This window comes from Hoplias malabaricus, chromosome 18 (assembly GCF_029633855.1).
Source record: "Hoplias malabaricus isolate fHopMal1 chromosome 18, fHopMal1.hap1, whole genome shotgun sequence".
Classification (NCBI taxonomy): Eukaryota; Metazoa; Chordata; class Actinopteri; order Characiformes; family Erythrinidae; genus Hoplias; species Hoplias malabaricus.
In genome coordinates this window covers 19,109,348-19,132,110 of record NC_089817.1, presented here as the reverse complement: position 1 = coordinate 19,132,110, position 22,763 = coordinate 19,109,348, and the positions used below count along the sequence as shown (strand labels likewise).

The window sequence follows — 22,763 nt, the reverse complement described above, 5'->3', positions numbered from 1 at the left end:
GCAGCTGGGGTCAATGCTTCAAGAACCACCACGCACAAACATATGCAAGACATGGGTTTCAGTTGTCACATTTTTTGTGTCAAGCCACTCTTGAACAAGAGTCAGAAGCATCTCATCTTCCAAAAAGGACTGGACTGCTGCTGAGTGGTCCAAAGTTATGTTCAATGATGAAAGTTAAATTTGCACTTCCTTTGGAAATCAAGGTCCCAGAGTCTGGAGGAAGAGAGGAGAGGCACAGAATTCATGTTGCTTGAGGTCCAGTGTAAAGTTTCCACAGTCAGTGATGGTTTGAGGTGCCATGTCATCTGTTGGTGTTGGTCTACTGTGTTTTCTGAGGTCCAAGGTCAATGCAGCCATCTACCAGGACGTTTTAGAGCACTTCATGCTTCCTGCTGCTGACCAACTTTATGGAGATGCAGATTTCATTTTCCAACAGGACTTGGCACCTGCACACAGTGCCAAAGCTACCAGTACCTGGTTTAAGGACCATGGTATCCCTGTTCTTAATTGGCCAGCAAATTTACCTGGAAGATGCAATACACCAGACCCAACAATGCTGAAGGCCACTATCAGAGGAATCTCATATCACCTGAGTAGTGCCACAGACTCCATGCCTCGCTGCAGTAATTCAAGCAAAAGGAGCCCCAACTAAGTACTGAGTGCTGTACATGCTCATACTTTTCAGTTGTCCAGCATTTCTAAAAATCTAGTTTTTGTATTGGTCTTATCTAATAAAGAGAAATAGAACTTGTTCCTTAAAGGGAACATATTTACCCACTAGTTACATAATAACAAACATAATAAAAGACAAACAGTTATCTAACATTAACTAAGGTATTTATTAGTAGCTTGTTAACAAGTATTTAACAAAATTTTTCTGTACAGTAGGAAAAGGTGGAAGGTAAAAGATGTATTCTTTAATTTTTTTGAACAACACCTATTAAGCTTTTATTAATTCAGAACAAGACCCAAACATGTAAAAAGGAGAGGTCTCAAAATAGAAAATTAAATTGCCATTGCTATGACAGTAGACATAGGTACGTCAGCCTGCACATAGTGTGTTCTAAAAGACAAACCGTTTTCATGTCATGTATAGGCATGTCGTTTTCAGCTCTTGATTGTAAAGAGAAGGTCACAATGTTTTGAAAGGCAGTGGCCTTTGTAGAATGGAATTTATTTTTTTAGCTCATACATGTCTAAGAACAACATTTACTGAACATACCACAGAAGGATTTATCTATTTATCTAATTTATCTGAAGTGTAGACATACATTGGATGGTGTGCACACACACACACACACACACACACACACACACACACACACACAGCGATCAACCATCAGCACCACCTCCTTGTTCTTCACGTCATTCTTCACATGCACTAGGGGCAGTAAACACATACACAACCAGAGCAGCAGGCTGCCAACCACCTTACTGCCCTGGAAATTCATTCTACACTCATTGTCCACAAGTCACGAGTCACTTTGTTTTTTCTTCAATAACAAACTGAAATCCATCTGATGCTCTGCATACTTTGTTTGCAATTTCACCCTGCACTTCAATTGTCAGGAACTGAGGGATCTAAAACCTCTCAACATTGGACTGTTGAACTGAATTAAAAATTATTATGGGGGATTCCTTGTGCGGACATTGACGCAGTGTTCTCAGACCAGTGGAAACAACACAACCCTGCTGTGAGAACCATGTTTACCTTTAAGATAAGATGTGTGTATCACACCTCATGAATGTACTGTAAAATGTAAAATGATATATTTAAGGCTATTAATTGGGTATTAAATATTAATTTGTACTGATATACAAATAATATTGATGGTAAGAGATGTCTAAATAAGTGATTTTATGTACAGTGCCAGTCAATATTTGGACACATCTAATTAGTCATTGGTGGAATAGGGGCTATTCACTGTACCAGCCCCACCTCTGCATAACCCAAGTTATGGTCTCAAACAAATTAAGAAGGCAAGCAGTTCTACAAATTAACTCTTGACAAGGCCACAGCTGATCACTGAAAACCATTCCAGGTGACAACCTCATGAAGCTGAAAGCTGTCATCAAAGCAAAAGGTTGCTAATGTGAATTTAGCCCCATTTAACCTCATCTTTGCACTCTCACATTAATGCAGGTACAATGCTGAAAATGGATTCAGACGAAAAAGGACAATTCAAAAGTGTCAGCCATCTATGTAGGGTGCAGCATGAAATCAGAATTTTTCATCTTTTTCTGACCGCAAAAAAAAAACAAAAAAAAAAAAACTGTGTGCTTTGTATTATTTCAGTTTGTTGCTTCTTAGGCCATGTTCACTTTAAGAATTGTGTTCAGTAGTGTATATTATTCCTGTTGGAACCAAGCATTATACCTCCATCTGCATAAATAAGAAAACACATTTTCGTGCAAATTAGTGTAATGATATTTTGATCAGTAAATTCGTCATCCAATTTTGACAACATATAGAGGGTGTTTTCAAATCATGAACATAGACAAAATTAGAGGGAAGTTCTCTACAGGGGTTATTAAGTTTTATGTGCACTAGAGACCCTTTGTGTCAGTAATCAGTGTAAGGTAAAATTGCCAGCAAATTATTGGACCTACAGTGTATGTTTAAGTAGTATAATCCTCTACATATAAATATTCCTTAAAGAAAATTTTAATTGTGCTCTGCTTTGTTGCAGAATCACTGTGACTGCTTTGTGCTCCATGGACTTTAGTAGCTTTCCACTAGATACACAGAACTGTTCACTGGAACTGGAGAGTTGTGAGTACTAATGCGTTCATATATGTATTATGTGTGTGTGTGTGTGTGTGTGTGTGTGTGTGTGTGAGGGAGAGAGAAAGAGTTATCTGAATTTCAACAGAAGACATGGGAGCTAAACAAACAACTTTAAATATCCTGCAGAATCTTTATTTCCATACTACACATTAAACTAAGGTTTCGTATTTTGATTATGTATACATTATGCTATATTGATTACATTTTATTTTATTACATGTAAGAATTTACAGACTTAAGTCCAGTAGACATAAATGAATAACATGCTGTGCAGGGCCTTTCAGATATTGCAGTTTTATTTTAAGCTCTGTCTACACAATAAACTGTTAGAAATTATATCTATGTATATAAGGGCGGCACAGTGACACAAAAGGTAGTATTGCATTCTCACAGCTCCAGGGTCCTGGAGGCTGTGGGTTCAAGTCCTGCTCTGGGTAACTATCTGTGAGGAGTTTGGTGTGTACTCCTTGGGTTTGCATGGGTTTCCTCCAGGTGCTCTGGTTTCCCCCCACGGCCCAAAAACACACATTTGTAGGTGGATTGGCGACTCAAGTGTAAATGTGTGGGTGAGAGACCCACCCTGACCCTGAATGAATGAATTAATATATATATATTTAGGCAGCAGAGATTATGAGATTAAAAATGTATTTATCTGAGCAGTAAGAAAAAACAAACAAATAACAAATAACGCCCAACATTACATTAAAACCAAAGAGCATTATTCCAGTAAGTGTGATATTCTGTGTGTGAATGTGTTGGTGTAACTTTTCCAAATCTCTCCTCTTGGCAGTCCATATCATTTGAAGTTAACATTCAATACCTAGTTTTACCAGTTAATAAATAATGATTTTAAATAATTTGATTTAACAAATTAATGCAATCAAGGAGAATCTAAGCAAAATATTGTTGTTTAAACTCACTCATACCTACTACATTATAGAAAAGTGATCTTATATTTATTTTGTGTTATATATTATTATTTCTTTGCATTTACTGTGATTATATATAACTTCATACAAGCACCATGCTTACTGAGAAGGCATTAGTTTATATATATATATATATATATATATATATATATATATATACAGTGATCTTAGGTGTTTAAGACAGTACTGAAAATAATTAAGTAATACTTAAATTCCATTGATACAAAAATAATTAAACCACCCCGAAGAAAGAAATCCTGTCTTTTTTTTTTATCAAGAAAGATACAGGAAAGCAAACTCTCCCTTTGATTAGGGCTTCTGGAACAGGAGATAGAAGGCCATACATTTCTTATTAAAACTGTAATTTGGAAGCAAAACAAAAATTAATCATTCATATTTTCATTATGATGTTTGTGAGGTTCTTCATAGAAAGATATGATAAAGATAAAATGAAATCTTATTTAAAACATTTTACATTTTCTGTTAAAATTGCTCTATTGGAGTCATAACGTTTTGTTCTGACAGCAATTACTTATGTAAAATGATGCTGTAATCAGGTGCCAGTCTATTATATTAATCATTATGTATATATTTTTAACAAGCCAAACTAACTATGTGGCACTCTTGTTATTTGAAATCGTACAGGCAGGTATACACACGTTTTCACATTCTTGACCTGTAGGCACACGCTGAGGTTTCTATCATCATCCTGACACACTCACACACACACACAAACACAAAGCGCATGGTCCTCAGCTTCAGAGGAGAGATGGCCAAAGTGTCATAGCATGGCCGGCTCTGTCATCTCTCCTCTGAGGTTAACCATCCATGCTTCTTCAAAGAGAACACTGTTTTACTGTCTCTCTCTCTCTATCCCCCATCCCCCAATTCCCTGTGCTCTCTTGAAGACGCGTACAATGAAAATGATCTCATGCTCTACTGGAAGAATGGGAACGATTCATTAAGGACTGACGAGATTGTACTCTCGCAGTTTTTTATTGAAGAATTCCACCCTTCCTACGGGCTTGCCTTCTACAGCAGTACGGGTATGTGCTCTGCAAGTTAAGTCCTCAGACTGGTTTTGGTTGTCCTGTTTCCATGCATGAGCACAGAACTGCCTAGAGGGATTTCAGGTAAAATGTCTTCAGCCCTGTTTACACTTGGCATTAAAATGTGTCCTGTATGTGGATGTTGTCCTCATACGCATTTAAAAGGCAAGTGTAAACACAGCCAGAGGAAGTCAAGCATCTCAATATTCCTAAGCAGTTTTGGGTCAGTAAGATCTGTGTGTGTGTGTTTAAAAATTTTGTGATCAGATCTGTAACTAGTACATCTGCCTGAACCATAGACAGTAGGTGATATTTAGTATATAAATGAGCTGTAAATGTGTACACAAATTACACAGACAATGTTATATTCATTAATTTGTGATCGATCTGGACAGCCGGCATGCCAGTCAACAACATGCACCCAGTGTCTATGAAGACACACTGTTGTAGCATGTGCAGAATGTGGCCCGGCTTTGCTGAAAAATAACGTTTCCTCTATAAATACACATCGCCTTGATGACTGTCACTAAAATCCCAGTATTAGTCTATATGGATGGATTTCCAGAATCATTTCACAGTATTATGTATTGTAGAGCATGAAAAAACTAAGTATTTTTGGACCTTTAACTCAGAAATACTTATGGCGTCAAAATTCTGAGAACCAAAAACCAGAATCCATAACTAATAAATGACATTTTGTTGTTAAGAAAACTGTCATTAGTATTGAAAGTTATAAAAAGAGGGTTGTAAACAGAAAATTTCTGTATATAATCGTCTATATTGAGTTTAATATCCTTGAAGAATCTGTTTTCGCATTCATTCCACCTTTTCTCAGTTGCACTTCTCTCAGTCTCGCTGTCGCCTCCAGAAGTTTTTCGCTTTTGACTTTTGAGGGGGGAGGGAGGGGGGTCTAGACAGTCATTTGCTGCTGAAGTTATGCCCCACCCACACCCTAGATTAACCAGTCTCACTCTAAGCCTGACAAGCTGTGCATTACTAAAAGATATAATCTTTAAAAAAAAGTTGAAAATAGACTATTATCAAAGGTGTCAAAAGTATTCACATTCATTACTCAGGAAGAAGTGTAGATACTAGGGTTTAAAAAGACTTCTATAGAAGTTGAAGTATCAACTTAAGCTTTTTACTCAAATAAAAGTGTAAAAGTACTGGTTTCAAAACTACTTAAAGTATAAAAGTAATGTAAGGAAAACAAATGCCAAAAGCTTAGGCCGTGCCACAGGGGCCTAAAGTGAACTATCCCACCTCCCCAAAAACATATTTTTCTAAAAGCCATAATGACTATAAATGTTATATTAAAATTTTAATGTTGAAACATTTTGGGATGCACTAGGCAACCTGTTCCAGCTGCATATATACCCATTGAAAATGAATGCATTTTAGTAATATCAAATCTATTAAAGGACCATAAATGCGTACTACTGAGCATTAACATGCGTTTCATGGAGCGGAAAATATGATGAGTAGTTGCCTATAAGGATTGTAATGGTGGAAAAAGTCAAACTTCAGAGGCATGTTATCAATAACCTTTATTGGAATGTAAATGTACATCCAAGCTTAGCTGCAGGTATCTGTGAGGGCAATGGATGTAAGATAACAAAACTGGACACAAAATTTGGTGTACCCAGGGCAAAAATAAAAATTATCCTTGTATGGTTGTCTACATACAGCAGACATTTGTGTCAAAATGAATGATTAATCCAAGTGATTAATCAAAAAAACAAAAAATTAAATTTACCTCAAACCTTCCTGATTGATACTGTCCTGGTATGTACTATGCTCAATTCCATAGCTAATGGCAACAACGTAAAATTTAAGTAGATGTAACGAACACTTTCTACATCAGTCATGCCCAGAACATGCAACAAAGAGTTACCAATAGGCTTTCTTCAGCCGCAAAAGCAGCTGGTTCTCAAAGTTCTTTGAGTCAGCGCATGCTCTTCTTGGACTGAAGTTCAGCCCTGCAACACTAAACATTCTTTCACAGGCTGCTGAGGCAGGGAGTGCTGTATTAAGCTTAAGTGATAACTGGCACATAGCTGGGAAGGACTTCAGTACCTCTACTGTGTCTCCTGGGCACCCCAGGTACGCATCCAACTGCTGGGTCGTTTCTAGAAGGCCAGTCTTCTTCAAGGAGGAAAAGAAAAAAAAAAAAAAAAAAAAAGGCCTCACTGATGTGATTCTCTGCCTGACTGTCCAAGTGGCTCCTGATATACTCAAGACCTGTGGGGAAAAAAACAAAAATCAAAATAATTTAGATCATATTACAGTATTATAATTGTGTGTGTGTCATTAAATGTCATTTCAAACTCATTTCATTTCCATAGAAATTACACGTATTAACGGTAAGTTGAGAAGTGAGAACTTTGAGAACTTACCAAGTTTGAGGATATTTTCGTCACTTGTCCAGCAGGTCTTAAATTTGGGAACTAGAATGGCTGCGGCTATCAGCTCTGGATCTGCAAGCATCTCTCCGAAGCGTTTTTCAAGGCCTGAAAGAAAGGCAGCAATCAAAGGCTCACAGAACGGAGGTGACGTGAAGTTGCTGGAGCTTAGTCCTTAGTAGAGTTATGGTGGGGACCAAAACTTAACATCTGCGCACTGGTTTCTCCCTGAAGAACATTAAGTGCCTTTGCAACTGGGCTCATTATCTTTACATATTGAATGTAATGATGTTAAATGCAATTTCCACTGGAGTAAGCCTGCACCACGAAGAAAAGAAAAACACAACATGGAACATTTAGCCTACTTGATGTAGCACCTTCAACTGGAGGAACAAGGAAAAATATTGTCATCTGAGACTTTCAGAAATGTTGTTGTGTTGCTACAAATCACATCCATAGTAAATATAGGGACTGCATATTGGCATAGTGTAAACGTGTGCTACAGCATTCAAAGTATAAAACTGACTTAACCTATTGTTAAACACTTAATTAACTGAAAGACAGAAAAACAAACACTTACTTAGGTGTATCTAGTTCACTGCAGACAGCTGCAAGGGCTCCTTCTCCTTGTTCTCTCGTTATTCTCACTATTCTTTCTACAGCTGAGAAGAGTGAATTCCACCTTGTAGCTACAGGCCTTACAAGTTGGAGTTTGCAGTGGTCTTCGATTACTTCAGATGCGGTGGTTGATCTTTAACTTTTGTTCCACAGGCTAGAGCATTTGGCAAATGTGGACCTTGACACGCGCTTGTACAATGGGTTGACCTCGGCTTTTGAAGCATCGGCTGTAGACACTAAATTGAGGAGGTGGCAGGCGCAGCGATGGTGCTTGGGTAGCTGGTATTTCAAGTAGTCATCTTCATCCAACAGGGCTCCGGCATCAACAAATTCAACACCCTCAACGCTTTCCTCTTGTTCATCATATTCATCATTTTGGACACCATCATCCTCTTCTCCATAACCCTCTTCTACAGGATTGTTGTTCTCATCAGTCTGCCCATAAACTCTCAAGGCTTTTAGGAAGTTTGATCCATTGTCAGTTGTAGTGCGAACAATCTTTTCTCTGATATTGAATTCTGTGTGAATATCATTTAGGGCACCAGCCAGGGCAGAAAAGGTATGTGACCCTTTAAGTTGCTTGCATGCCAGTGCAGCACAGGATCTCTGCATAGTCTGGGGGTTAAACCAGTGTGCAGTGACACCAATGAAACTGCGAGGGTGTGCCGTCCAGCAGTCTCTTAGGAACTGAATTTCACTAAGGGCAGCTTTCAGTTTTCTTTTCATTTCAACAGAGTGCTTTGTGATTTCGTTTACAACATTGCGTGTCATGACATTTGTATTTAGCTGAAGATGTTGCACAAGATCAATGAAGCCCTGTTGCTGAACAATGTGTGCTGAGTGCAAACCTTGGAAAATGAATTTGAGGATGACTTTATCTACACTTGCCTGGGACACTCTTCGAGTCTCCCACAGCTTGGTTTGTTTGGAGGGTGGGGCCAAAGAATTTTCAGTGGATGACTTCTTTTTTAAGGGCTGCTGATGTAAGATGCGTGTACCTCTCTAGAAAAGTGGGGTGTTTCTTCTGTGGAAAAAAATAATGCACAGGCACAGATTGAGATTCATATTTTTCTCAAACCACAAGCTCAGACTATCTAAGATTTCTGCTGTAATAAATGTCATGCTCATGAATAAAGGGGAGACTACAAGTTAGGGAGCAGTTTCACTTGTCTATGCAATTATGTTGAGCAGACCACTTTGCCACTTAAAGCTGTTTTAGGACCACAACTATAGAAGTAAATCTGTCTCATCAGATTTTGAAATATTACCACCTTTGAATTTGTAGCAATGAATTTTGTTGCACTGAAATCATGCATCTGAATTTTGTTGCTTTTGAATTTAAGTCTTCAGCTCTGAATATTTTGCTTCACAATTATGCATCTTACATGGTTGGATGTTGGTTCGATTGGAGACAGAATCGATGGCTTATCCTTTGTACCCCGGATGTGTACTCTGAATTTTTTAACTCGTATTCTGGCATCTGAATTTGGTCTATAGAATTTAAGCAAATTCAAAATATATTGTCTGAATTTTTTTATCTGAATTTAATAACCTTGAATAATAACAGTGAAAACGTGTTCTTGAAAATTCACGAGTTCAATTCAAGAGCAATTATATTCAGATGCATAATTGCGAAGCAAAATATTCAGAGGTGGATATCTGAAGACATAAATTCAAAAGCAACATAATTCAGTTCAAAATCTGATGAGACAGATTTGCTTCCATACACAAGCAGCTGCTGGCATGGCTGAAAAGTAGCATTATTGATGAGATAGTCCGACTTGAATTCATTTTAAATTGCATTTGGGTGATAGTTGGTAGTTGGGCAGGATCACGCTTATCCTTAGTACATGCTTTATCAACCAACTGTAGACTATAGCTTTGCACATTTAACTTACAAATATTTCATATAGCAATGATATAAGCTTAGATAACTTTTGGCTAAAGTCGAATTTCAAATCTCACACAGAGCCCATCAAACAAACTTGCAACATTCAATCATAGCCTACTGCCTGCAAGCAAACCATTTACCTAGCCATAGCAAACTTTGCAAATTTACCATTAGTACGTCACTAGGCTACTACAATTTTTTATCCAATAAAAAATTCAATCCAATCATTTCGAAAATTTTTTCCAGGTACGGCCAGGGATGTATATGGGTTGGCTGGTCTTCCTGGCTACCAACCTCCTCGCTGGTGTTTAGTTGGGCCATTTCGCTTGAGTTCTCTTGAGTCTCTGCCACTGACATCTCCATACTAGGCTACATACGTCTGCTATGTCCTTGTTGGAGTGTGACGTGACTTGTGCAGGTGCGATGGGTCGCTTACAAACCAACAGGGTGTCAGAATGTTATATGTTTATATTTCTCATACAACCATAATCAAATTAATTTTTTTTTCTTTAAATAAGAGTAACGAGGCTATTTTTAAAATGTAAGGAGTAGAAAGTACAGATAATTGCATGAAAATGTAAGGAGTAGAAGTAAAAAGTCAGCTGAAAAATAATTACTCCAGTAAAGTATAGATAACCAAAATTTCTACTTAAGTAAGGTAACGAAGTATTTGTACTTCGTTACTTGACACCTCTGACTATTATATACAGAAATATTCTGTTTACAAACTTGTTTTTATAACTCTCAATATTAATGAGAGTTTTAATCAATAAAAAAAAGGCCCTGTGAAGGACTGGTGCCCCCACCAGGTGTATTCATGCCTTGTGCCTAATGATTCCAGGTAGGCTCTGGAACCACCGTGATCCTGAACTGGATAAGCGGTTACAGATAATGAATGAATGAATGAATGAATGAATACTCAATTTTAAAATGTCATTTATTGGTCATGGATTCTGTTATTTGGTTTTCAGAACTTTAAAACTTATTTTGATGCCATAAATACTCTTTTGGAATTTTTTTTACAAATATCTTGTGAATTATCCAACAAAATGGTGAGCCTTAAAGACTGAAATGCAGTGCTTATACACTGCAGCAATACATTACTTTTAACTCTATTATTGTAGTCACCATACTCAATTCAATCTACTTCCTTAAACAAATAAAATAACCTTTTATTGTCTCACTACCAAAATATCTGGATTAATTAGTGTGCTTCATATAAATGACATGTAAATGAGACTTTGGTGTGCGGTACTTAGTAAATTCATGTCTTAAATTAATAAACTGCACCCAAATCTCCACTTGTTTCCACCTTGATTTAATAGCAATGTATCGTTGTACATTATTCAGGGTGGTCAAACATGCTTTGAAATTTTAACTCAGCCTTGATGACTGTGGGAAATGGTGACTGGATCTGCATGTGTGTATAAATGTACTGTGATCATGTGTTTATAAATGCTTATTATTCTTACCTGTGCATGCATGCATGCATTATGCTTGCAGCTGCATGTGTCTACTAACACATTGTAATTGGATCTGTGTGTGTATGAAAACATTTTGTTTGGATCTGTGTGTGTGTTGATGCATTGTAATTGTATCTGCATGTGTATAAATGCAGTACATGTTGTGCACATTTACACATTGATGTCATCAATGTCATTGCACTTTTTTTCAATATTGTTCCTGTTTCCATACTAGGTGCATCTTAACAGGTTACAATCACCAACAGGCAGAGTGAACAACACTGACTTAATTAACATGTTATATTGACTTTGTAACAATTATTCCTTAGGCCACTTTGGAAGGTATTTACCACAGCATACAAGGAACACCCCAAAAAGAGCTGTGATTTTGGATATTCTCTGGCCGAAACATCATGACAAGCTCTGTGTCGCCTTTGTCAAAGTCAATCAGATCCTTACATTTGCCTGTTTTCCCTACTTCCAAAAGATCAACCTTAAGAAATAACAGTAAAATCGCTACCTAATATTTTCCTCCCTTTTACATTTGCTAATGCAATCAGATTGTTATTCTGTTCCCTTGTTTATGGTTTTAAGGTTGTGGCTAAAGGGTGTCTACAAACATCTAGGCAGACAGTGTATTTAAACAGAAGTAAATTAGAAGTTCCCTTTACCCAAAAAAAGTAGTAATTTTGTAAATGGTGTCTTACGTAAATGTCAATTACAGGTTATTTACTTTTCAGCCTGAGACAGATGCCACAGAACCACATCAATTCTTTTCAGGAGACTTTCTCTCATGTCCAGTTATGTTAATAGAAGGAGTAATCTCAAATACAGAGTGGTTGAGGTCTGTTTTTTTTATAAATTATTACTTTTTTGACAGTTACACATTTTCAGACCCATAGTATTCAGTAATGGTCATTAATTAATAGTCATTTTGACTACATGCTGCAGAGAAACTGTACTGCTTAATATGGCACAATATCTGTATCTCATAATTATGTGCTTTATACTAAACCATGATTATCTTACCATTGCCAGTTTAATAGGGCCAGTTCTTGCTTATTTTTGTACAGTTGTAATGTAATGTTTCCATTTCCTCAGCTCATTATTATTAATCTTTCTTTTCATGCTTTACCCTCAGGCTGGTATAACAGACTTTACATAAACTTCATCCTCAGGAGGCACATTTTTTTCTTCATGCTGCAGACCTACTTTCCCACCATGCTGATGGTCATGCTCTCCTGGGTTTCCTTTTGGATCGACAGGAGGGCCGTCCCAGCTCGTGTTTCACTAGGTATCAGCTCACCACTAGCCATTTTTTAAAACTCTAACCTTTGCATTAATTATTCATGCAAATAATTTCAATATTTGAAAAGAAACATTTAAAGTCATTATCAGCATTATTGTCTTCCTTCTCAGCAGAGTTTTGGTAAGTGTGGTATGAAACATAGTTACTCCATGACATAGTTGCACCTTTCACACAGAATTTGTAGAGAAACTCTGGAGTATTGGGTCCAGAGATGTCCTGGAGCAGTCATTCAGACATGCAGCTCACAGCAGGACATTTTCTGCCTCAGGCTAGCTCTCGCAGCAGGAGATGAAACACATGGTTTAGGTGTGGCACACATGCAGGTGAAACTCTGGTACTACGATACAGTCATAACTGTGTTATAGGGATCATTATAAGTCCTTGGACAAGACCCCTAAGGCCGTGCTACACTAATACCTACATTTGTCACATGACTAAAAAATTGGTCTTGGCATTCGTTTGTGTTAAGAAAATAAATTAAGTTGATTTGAATTGATTTCATCAATTTGTAAAATATTTGTGTTAAATGAACATAATTATTCTAATAGTTAATGAAATGTAAATCAGTCAACTCAAATGAAAGAAAATGATTTAAGTTTATCTAAGTCTCTTGGGATTTCTGTAATATCGGGAGATGCATGCGATGTGAACATGCAGGCTCACATATGAGTCTTTGAATAATTCTCTGCCTCTCGTGGTGTCTAACTTGTGGATTCACTTGTCCGTCATCTGTGTCTCTTCTGTAATTGGTGAATTTGTCAGTCTGTCAATGTTTTTGATTGAAACTGACCAATGGACTGTCAAGAAATCATGGATGTCAAGACATCTGTGTCTCTTCTGTAATTGGTGAATTTGTCAGTCTGTCAATGTTTTTGATTGAAACTGACCAATGGACTGTCAAGAAATCACTAAGTGCTTACCCATCCAGTCAGTTACCCTCCATGTTTTCAGTCAACATCGAAGAAATGCTTGAAAATGTTTATATCTGCTGAGGTTTGTGCGGAGCTTCAGACCCCGAGGGGTTTCAGTCAAATGACGAAGAGGAATACGAAAGCAAAATGTAAGTGTATTTTACAAAAACATTTTGTTTTCTAATATCTCAGAAATGGCGGACTTAGTATGTGCCTAAATGCTGCTAAAGTGCAAAAAGCTTGAAATTAATATGTACAATAGCCATGAACTATGACAAAAATTCTATCTCTTAGATGTGTGTACAAGAAAGGGAGAGTAAACCTCTATCAGTTAACTTAGTAGTAACTGAATTTATTTTTTCTTTTACAGAGAGGATTCAGTAAAATAGGTGCACTCACAATCTACTTATCTGCCTGTTACATAATCAGATTCAGGTCTGATTATGTCTCCTTCACAGCCACCAGCCCGGCCAACAAAAGTTTTCCCCTGGGCACATGCAACTTCTCCACAGCCACCAGCAACCCATGCACCACCTCCTTTAGGATGTGATAGAACTTTATTGTTCCCAGCAACCACATCTTTCTTTGCCTGTTACCATACCTCAGTCCTCTCTCACGGCTGTCACCAGCTGCGCCAGCAAAGATGAGGCCCTTCCACCCAGCAGCAACTTTGCCCCAGCCACCAGCACGTCATGCTACAGTGCCCCCACTTACACAGCCAGTTCTGCTGTTCAGGAAGACCGAAAAGGACCTAGACACTGCTGTCCTTCTCTCAAGGCTCGGACTCCATGGCCATAGTTCAGTTCCACCTCCATATATACACTCCTTGACCTTTTCAAACTTGCCTTACATCATACTTCCCTGTACAAACTAAACACTGTGTCAAAATATACACAAGCAGGTTGCTAAATTCATGTCACAGGGCAAAAAATACAAATGGACATTCGAGGTAAGGGGTTTTATAAGCACATTGGGCTTTTTCTATTTGTATGGCCATGGGAAAACTGACAGCTATTTTTGTTGCCTCAGTCATCATAGCTCATGCCACGGTACAGATGCAGATCAATGTTCTGGAGTCTTCATCTTAGTTACCCTGATGAAGATGTCCATAATAAGAGAAAAAAGGGCACAGACCTGCAGGATTGACTCTTCTGGCTAAAACCCCCGATGGATATCCTCAGGAACACCTGCGAATCATTTTATCATCCCCACCATAACCTGGCTGTGGATGAAAGACTGGTTGCCACCAAGAATAAAACTGGAATGACCCAGTATATAAAGGTAAAAAAAAGTAGGGGTTCAAGCCACTGGTCCTGACTGACTCAAGGAAAGACTACACTGTGGACATTTCATTTTTTCATTGGCAAAAGTGACATCCCCACTGGACATGGCCTGTCCTATGAAGCTGTTATGCTTTTTTTTGGTTATAACTTTTACACAGCATATGATGCATATACTAATGGACAGACAATGAATCCGTGAATGATCCGGACAGACAGTGAAATGAACGTTTAGCTACTATTGGACATACTGTGTACATTTTTCTTTTTTAGCATTTGCTAATTGACACAATGAATATTTACACAGTAAACATATGCTAACGTATACACTGAAATTTTACACAGTAAAGTAAGTTTAATTAATTGTTAATTTTGTCAAAGCTGAATGAATATTCAATCAGGTATAATGATGGATGGCACTTTTACTAAATAAACGATTTTACAAAGTTTTGTTTTAGAAATTTTTTTATGCATTTATACAGTATTCATACAGTCTCCTTTTTTGTGATTCTGGTAAATCCATTTCAATCACAAATCAATTTGTCCAAATGAGTATGTTTTGACAAGAAATCAATTAAATCTGAATTTTTCAGCGTTTTGGCCAGATTAAATTTTTACAGTATTAAGTGTACAGTTAGATTGTTCCAAACATTTTAAAATTAAACTTGTGGGTTTTATGCAAGTTCTTTTGAAGGCAAATTTCAGAAAATATGCAAAACTCTAGAAAATATTTTTAGACCACAAACGGTTAAAATAAGTTGGACTAACATAATGAAAAGGAGTTAAATCACACTCTTTTCAGCACTGCGCGCTGTATATCAAACTCAATCAAACACACCGCGAGAGAGAGGGTGATGCTTATAGAAACTGAGTGCAGTGTTGATAGCAACAGCTGGGACAAAGCATAATAATCTAGCCTGTTGTCTCTGCTGTCATTTCAATCTATGTCCGTGTTTGTTCCATCTTATATATAAAAATCCACCGGTTGAACACTACTTTAGGCTCTTGTCCATCCTATGGCCTTCTCACCCATGAAGAGCAGGCCAGGAAGCCAACTGCAGGGTACATTATACCCTCATATGCCTGTCATGGAAGAGGTTGATGACAGATCATATAAGGAAGAATACTGCTGCCAAAACTTCACTAGCCTAGCCTTCAATTACTTAGTTCACACAATGCGTTGCTTTTGCGCCATTGTTTGTTGACACCCGCTGACATATGGAGTAGATCTGCAAAGACTTTTGGGAAAACAGATCGTGACGTTGAGAAATTGGCTCGCAAGGATGCTCACACCATGAGACAAGCGACCAAAGTTTCGGACATGTCAAAAATCCATCACCCGACTGGTCAATCAGAGCTCGTTTGGGCTGTTAATCAGAGGTCGCTATCCTTCTCACACTGTATGTGAAATGGAAGCCGATCAAGTTGGCTGCAACTATTTTGGGCTTAAAATCAGGCTAAAATCAGTGTATGCCTGGTTTAAAGACTGTCTGTATTTATTTTAACTTAAAAAAATACGTCCAGTAAAATATGGAATTGTAGCTAAGAACAATAGTTATCTGTCCATCATTCAGTACGGCAGCCAATGGAATCACATTTCCGCCTACAGTGGATGCTGAGAGCAGCAGGTCAGTGTTGAAACACTGGGACCTACAGTTCAGCTTTCATTCATTCATTCATTCATTATCTGTAACTGCTTATTCAGTTCAGGGTTGCGGTGGGTCCAGAGCCTACCTGGAATCACTGGGCGCAAGGTGGGATCACACCCTGGAAGGAGCGCCATTCCTTCACAGTGCAACACATTCACTCACACCTATGGACATTTTGAGTTGACAATCCACTTACCAATGTGTGTTTTTCGACCGTGGGAGGAAACTGGAGCACACGGAGGAAACCCATATGGACAGAACTAATGTTAGCACTGTCTTAGAGAAATTACATTTAATTCGCCCCCCAACACATCACAGATGAATTTTTGAATCAAAATAATTCTTTATACATAAAATTCACATTATATTATTTCATATTGATTAACAATAACGGTGTAAGATAAATATGAGCCGTAAACCATGGGGTGGGGGGGGTCTGAAACATTTATATATTCTTACCTATAAGATTAAATGTCACACATTTACAACATCCATGTCTGGAAGAATCTTGAAATACACTTTCAAACACTGGACCATTCCATCCCTTGTTAAATTGGACCTGGATCAAGTTCATCCTTGTTAAAGTAGCAAGCCAGAGAAGGCATTACATTTACATACCTTTATATTTATAGACATTTTATTGCCTTCAGTAAATCGTTCACATGAAGATGTTAGATTATTAAATGCGTAAATGCTGCAGTGACAACACAGAGCTTTCAGGCTGAAGATTTTTTAGCCGCTTTGAACGCAACTTCACCGGCTTTTATGGTGGATCATTCAAATAAGAAGCCAGGTTTAATTTTTCTATGGACTATTATATTTTCTGCACAACATAAGCAGAAATGTATAGAATGAATCAAGAACTTAATATCTACTACGAGTTCAATGTAATGTATGCACCATTTTAAGGTGGAAGGGAAAATTTGTAGAACCTAAAAAAATCATAAACTGGTGGTTGTAGTAGTGAGGTATTAGTTGTTGAGTAGTTCTACAGTAAACACAAATGTTACTGCAGTGAATAAATACATTGATGTATAAACCTGAAGTACATGGCTTCATTGGTTAAAATGCTAACCCTAACTTGTTTCACTTGACATAATTCACTAAAAGTGAGTTTACTTTGGAGATTTAAAATAGCCAAGCTTCTATATAAAGGCATTCTGCCACTCTCCCCTTAACATTTAACACTGAAGATGCTGTATTGGACCCAGTATGAATGGATGAGATAGAAGCCTAAGTTAAAGTGACTTGTGCTACAAACATTACAGTAAAAAAGGTCTCTAAGAACTATAAGTTTACTAAAGCCTGTGCTGTACCGGTTTCTCATTATGACCTTGTTGTTTATTTGCTGTTTTGTGAAGATAGGTGATGGAAAAGAATCTCAGCAGACATGGTTAAAGGTGTAAATACATCTTTATTTACAGAAACAGGGTCTTACGGGATCTTAAGGATCCCGTGAGAGAGGTGTTCAATTCAGCGCGCTGTTCTCTCTCTCTCTCTCTCTCTCTCTCTCTCTGCTTGCACTCCAATCTACATGGTTCTTTATCTTTCCAAATATGGTGAATGTGAAGTTTGGTCTACATTTGCACATTCCAGGGACTGAGGGAGAGGAAAAAATGATAGTCTCCTATCCTTACAGACAGCTTATCCTAAACATTTTCCTCTTTTGAGCACATACACAGAGCATATGTATAAACATACACAGAACAGTGAACATCTCTTAATGCTGCACTTAAGGCCAAATGTTTAATATATGTCATAATTTCCTCCCTTCAAGACTGTTAAAGTCTCGTAAAAATAAAGCAACCCATACATGTTAATGTTATAACAAATAAATGATAAACTCCTACACACAATTCTAGCATTACCTGCATTATGATATAGCAAAATTTCATGGAAACCTGCAAGGCAGCCATCTTTTTTTTAAATATCCTTCAAACATTTTAGACAGGAAAAATTCTCTCACGATCCCTCTGCCCAATGCGATCACATAAAGTACTTCTGTCCAATTAAAATGTACTCTATATGTGTAGGGAGTTGACTTAAGTAAAGAAAATAAAATCACACCAGTGTCCAAATTCAACCTGGTCGACCCATCTGACCTTCCAATGGACCTGTCCCTACCTAGCACCACATGGCCCTAACATCAAGAAAAAAACAAAACATCTGAGATTCCAATACACTTACCCAGATTAAATTGTATCAATCTATAAGTCATCATAATAAACAGTATTTACAATTTTTAAATATCACTCATATAATGTTTATCAATATTGTAACAACTGCTTATTATGATGACATTGTTTACAAATTGCTGCATCATTTCTGGCATAATCAGAAATATACACAGAGTCATTAGCATCATCCACACCAGGGACAATCTCCTCTTCAGGAGTTTGACTCTGGGATGTCTCCTGCATGTTATTTTCAACATGTTCTTTCACATGTTTTTTTGGTTCTCCTGAACCTGCAGTCTCGCCTCCCTCCGAGAAAGGCTTCTCTTCACTTGGTGCTTTAACACAATGAGATAAATGATACCACGTTCGAGACCCTTTAACTTGGACCACAGTTACAGTACTGCAAACAACTTCAAAAGGTCCTTCCCGCCGTTTGTTATACCATTTTTTTGAAAAATTAATTTCATTATTTTATCCACAAACTCTGTCCCATTATATGAGGATATTTGATCTGGAAGTCCCCACCTGCTTATGACTTCTCTACACAAAAACTTGGCAATAGATTGAGCATCTTTATGCTGATTTGGAGAAGCCTCAGGCCATCGTGAAAATCTATCCACAGCTGGTTTAATCATGTCAACAAAGTCCACAACTAACTCATGCAAAGGACCCCTTGGTGTTGGAATGTAACCAGGAGGAACCATCACCCCCCTGCAAATATTATTTTTCAAACAAATTAATATTTGAAATTAATAAATACTCTTTTGTAATCTTCCTGCTGACCTCTCCCCTAGCAACATGAGCTAACCCACGTGCCTCTTGAATCATCAGACCTAACAGGTCTGAAGGTGCTACTATCAGCCCCTCATGGTTTCTCCAGAGACCAGTAGAATCCCTGCTGGCACCTCGATCTAACCACAGTTGTTTATCTATTTCAGGAACAGCTTCCTGCATTAAAAGCACATCATTAAGTGTTACCTTGTCTTCCAAGTCCACTTCATGGGCTACCAAAAGCACTTCACCTAGTTTGTCAGCTCCAATAATAGCTTTTGCTGCTTCATCAGCTGCTTTATTCCCTTGTGAGACCCTTGATGCATCCAGTTTATGTGCTGCAAATTTAGCTATTGCTATTTCTTTAGGTTGCATGCAACATTATTTCATTATTTGAGCATGATGTTGTATTGGTGACCCATCAGTTTTCTTAAACCCTCGATTTTTCCACAGTGATCCAAACAAATGACTATCTATGTATATGTTCACACGCTTACCTTCGGCCAACAAACATGCTTTGATTAACCCACAAGTTCAGCAAGTTGTGCAGATGCAGGTTGTAGGACTAATTCAGCCTTTTCAACAACAAAATCAGTCCCCTTGGGCTCTTACTATTGCATAGCCAGCACTCAATCTTATCTCCTACACGATAACAGGACCCATCAGTCCAATACTACGCTTCAGCCTCACGTAATGGAAGAGTTTGCAAATCTGATCTAAGTCTTGGGTACCTCTCTGTGTCTCATACACAGTCATGTGGCTCATCATCCTCTGGAGTTGGCAAGTTCTCAGCTGGAATTCTCAACTGGATTTTAGTGTGGCGCACCTCGCTAGGGTGATATTTTCTTATTCTAAGAGCCTATGATAATCTCTAATTCTAGGCATAGTTAGAATATATTTACCATAGTTTAAGAGATTTTGACTATGATGGGTAAGAATTGTCACTGGATAACCCAGTGACAACAAAAATCTGTCACATAACAATTGTGACAGATGATGCTTTCTCATACATCAAGTACACTCCCACCATTGCTCTATAGCAAAGTGGTAACCCCAGTTCCACTTCTGAAAAAGCAGTAGAATAATAAGAAATTGGTTGGGGATTTGTTTCCGTACCTGTTGGCTGATAAAGAACTGCGTATTTACTTCCAGTAGAAGTGGACACATATAGCAAGAATTCTTAGAATAATCTGGAAGAGCTAATGCTGGAGCCTCTTGTAAGCTTTGTTTTATTGTCTCAAAAGCTAAAAGCCATCCTGTGTCCAGGAAAGATTACAATACAGCTGAGCATTCCCTGTATATTTAATCATAGCTCTCAAAGGCCATGTTAAACTAACATAGTCCTCTACCCATGCTGAGGAATACCCTGCAATACCCAAAAATGTAATAATTTCTCAGACTGTTTTTGGCTTGGGAGCTTTGCAAATAGCTTCTAAATGCTTATCAGAAATACATCTGTGTCTCTGTGTTATGGTCTGCCCCAAATAAACTAACCTCTCCTGACAATACTGCAACTTTTCTGAGAGACTTTGTGCCCTTTCTCTGCCAGCATCTGTAACAAAGTAATTGAATCTTTATGGCATGTTTCCTCATCTAGTGCAGAAAGAAGAACATCATCCATGTATAGAAAATCTATCCATATACCTTTTACCTTCAACTGTATCATGTCAACAAAGTCCACAACTAACTCACACATAGGACCCCTTGGTGCATTTAAACTTCTGATAGATCATGTTTCAATCCTTTATTAAAAATGTGAGCACTATGTTTATATCCCTGTGGTAATCTCTTATACTCATAGAATTGTCCCTTGTATGTGAACCCAAATAAACCCTGACTTTCTATACTTAGTGGAACACTAAAAAATTCACCACATAATACCATGAAATACTGTGAAATACTTTGCATCTGGAGGAATTTGGGCTAACAAAATACATGGATACGTTGATTGCTTCTTCATTCAAAGTATACTGAGGCTTCCATGGAGGTTTTGTTCCTGGTCGGAGTTCAACTTTCACTGGTTGAGCTGACTTCACAATGTCAGTGCTATGTTGTGACCATAAACATTTTGGAACATATTGCAGCATTTCCTCTTTCAGAGAGTTTGAATCCATCTTCGCATTGCAAAGTGACTCATGTGTCATCCTGATGACTTGTGGCTGTTCTTGTCCTTGAGCAGTGATCATAATCTTAATAAATCACTGATCTTCACTCCTTCAGATGGAAAGATTCTCTTTCAGTGGTTCAAAGACAACTTCTTCTGCTTCTGCCATTATTTCACCTAGTTGTTTCTGCTCACAGTCTCCGACATCAACAAAGTCACATGTGGTACACTCTTTCCATTATCAAACTCTTTATGCAAATAATCATTTTTGTCTATCAGCTCCTTGTGGTCCCAAAATTATGCAACATGAGCGTAATTCAACTTGTTTTGGTTTTGGAACCTTCGCATCAGGTATGTTTGCTACAATAAACTTCTCCAACCACTTGGCTGGTTCCAAAAATTCTTCACAGATGTTGAGTTCTCTTCTTGCTTTTGGAACTTGGATACAGTTTTATCATTGTCTCTGCTTGTCCTGTTTCAATGATGTATTCATCTTCATCTCGAATGTGATAGCTTCCTCCTTGACTGATCACTGGAAGCTGAGGGTAGACTTCCTCAGTTTTCAGTTTCTTGTAATAAGGTGGGGGTGTCTTAGTCCACATGCGAAAAAGGCACATTAACTTCTGCCATTTGTTTTTCTATTACCTTAGTACACTGACCTATTGCTTCTGCACCTTTCTCTCTCTTTTCTTTTGCAGCCTTTATCAGTTTCTGACTCTTTTGTTCAAATAACTGGAGAATGCCAAGTTCTATTTATCTTTTGTCCTTTCACTTTTCTCCTTAATACCCTTTCTTCTGTCCTGCTTTGTATGTTGATACAAGTACCTCCATCGTTTTAATTACATCTGGGTTAAGTGTCCCCTCTACCGACCATAATTGGTCTATGTCAGGCCATTACTTATAAAATTTTGCAGAAATTTTTGCAATACCTTTTATTAAAGTATTATTTTTCTTAACTATATCAACAGGAGTAATCCCTTTTTAGTATAATAATGGCTTAATATGTTCCCAGCTTACACTTTTTAAATTATTTCTCTCCCTTTTTCCTCTATTTATAGGCCACTATATTCTGTTATATTGCAACAGAATATAATTAAGATAATTACCACTAAATATTTGCAACAGCTTTACACATACAGCAAAGCTTAGATCAGAAAACCCATGCCCAAACAATATTTTGTCTTCATTTATATCTCTTAATGGAATTATAATCAAATAAGCATGTTATCTTAAGGAAAGGAATAACTTGTTGCCAAGCTTTCTTTGAAAAAGTCATGTACTGTAGTACAAATAATGGACTAAACGCAAATAGATAAAACAAATCAATGACTTTCTAACTATTACTTTTTAATAATGAGACCTATTAATGATTAAACCTAAATGTATTAATGCAGGTGTTTGTGAAAGATAGTTTGTGGATAA

General features: G+C 37.6%; 1 protein-coding gene across 3 annotated transcripts in view; it reads left to right on the top strand.

Annotated features, from left to right (window-relative positions):
• gabrr3a (gamma-aminobutyric acid type A receptor subunit rho3a) overlaps positions 1 to 22,763 on the top strand; it is a 57,957-nt gene that overhangs the window by 23,858 nt on the left and 11,336 nt on the right. For 2 of the 3 annotated variants that reach the window (XM_066650956.1, XM_066650958.1), the window contains exons 4-6: positions 2,691 to 2,773; positions 4,626 to 4,763; positions 12,282 to 12,434. In XM_066650956.1, the coding sequence (XP_066507053.1) occupies positions 2,691 to 2,773; positions 4,626 to 4,763; positions 12,282 to 12,434 (374 nt within the window). The remainder of the gene's footprint in view (positions 1 to 2,690; positions 2,774 to 4,625; positions 4,764 to 12,281; positions 12,435 to 22,763) is intronic. The other variant, XM_066650957.1, reaches the window with a different exon arrangement.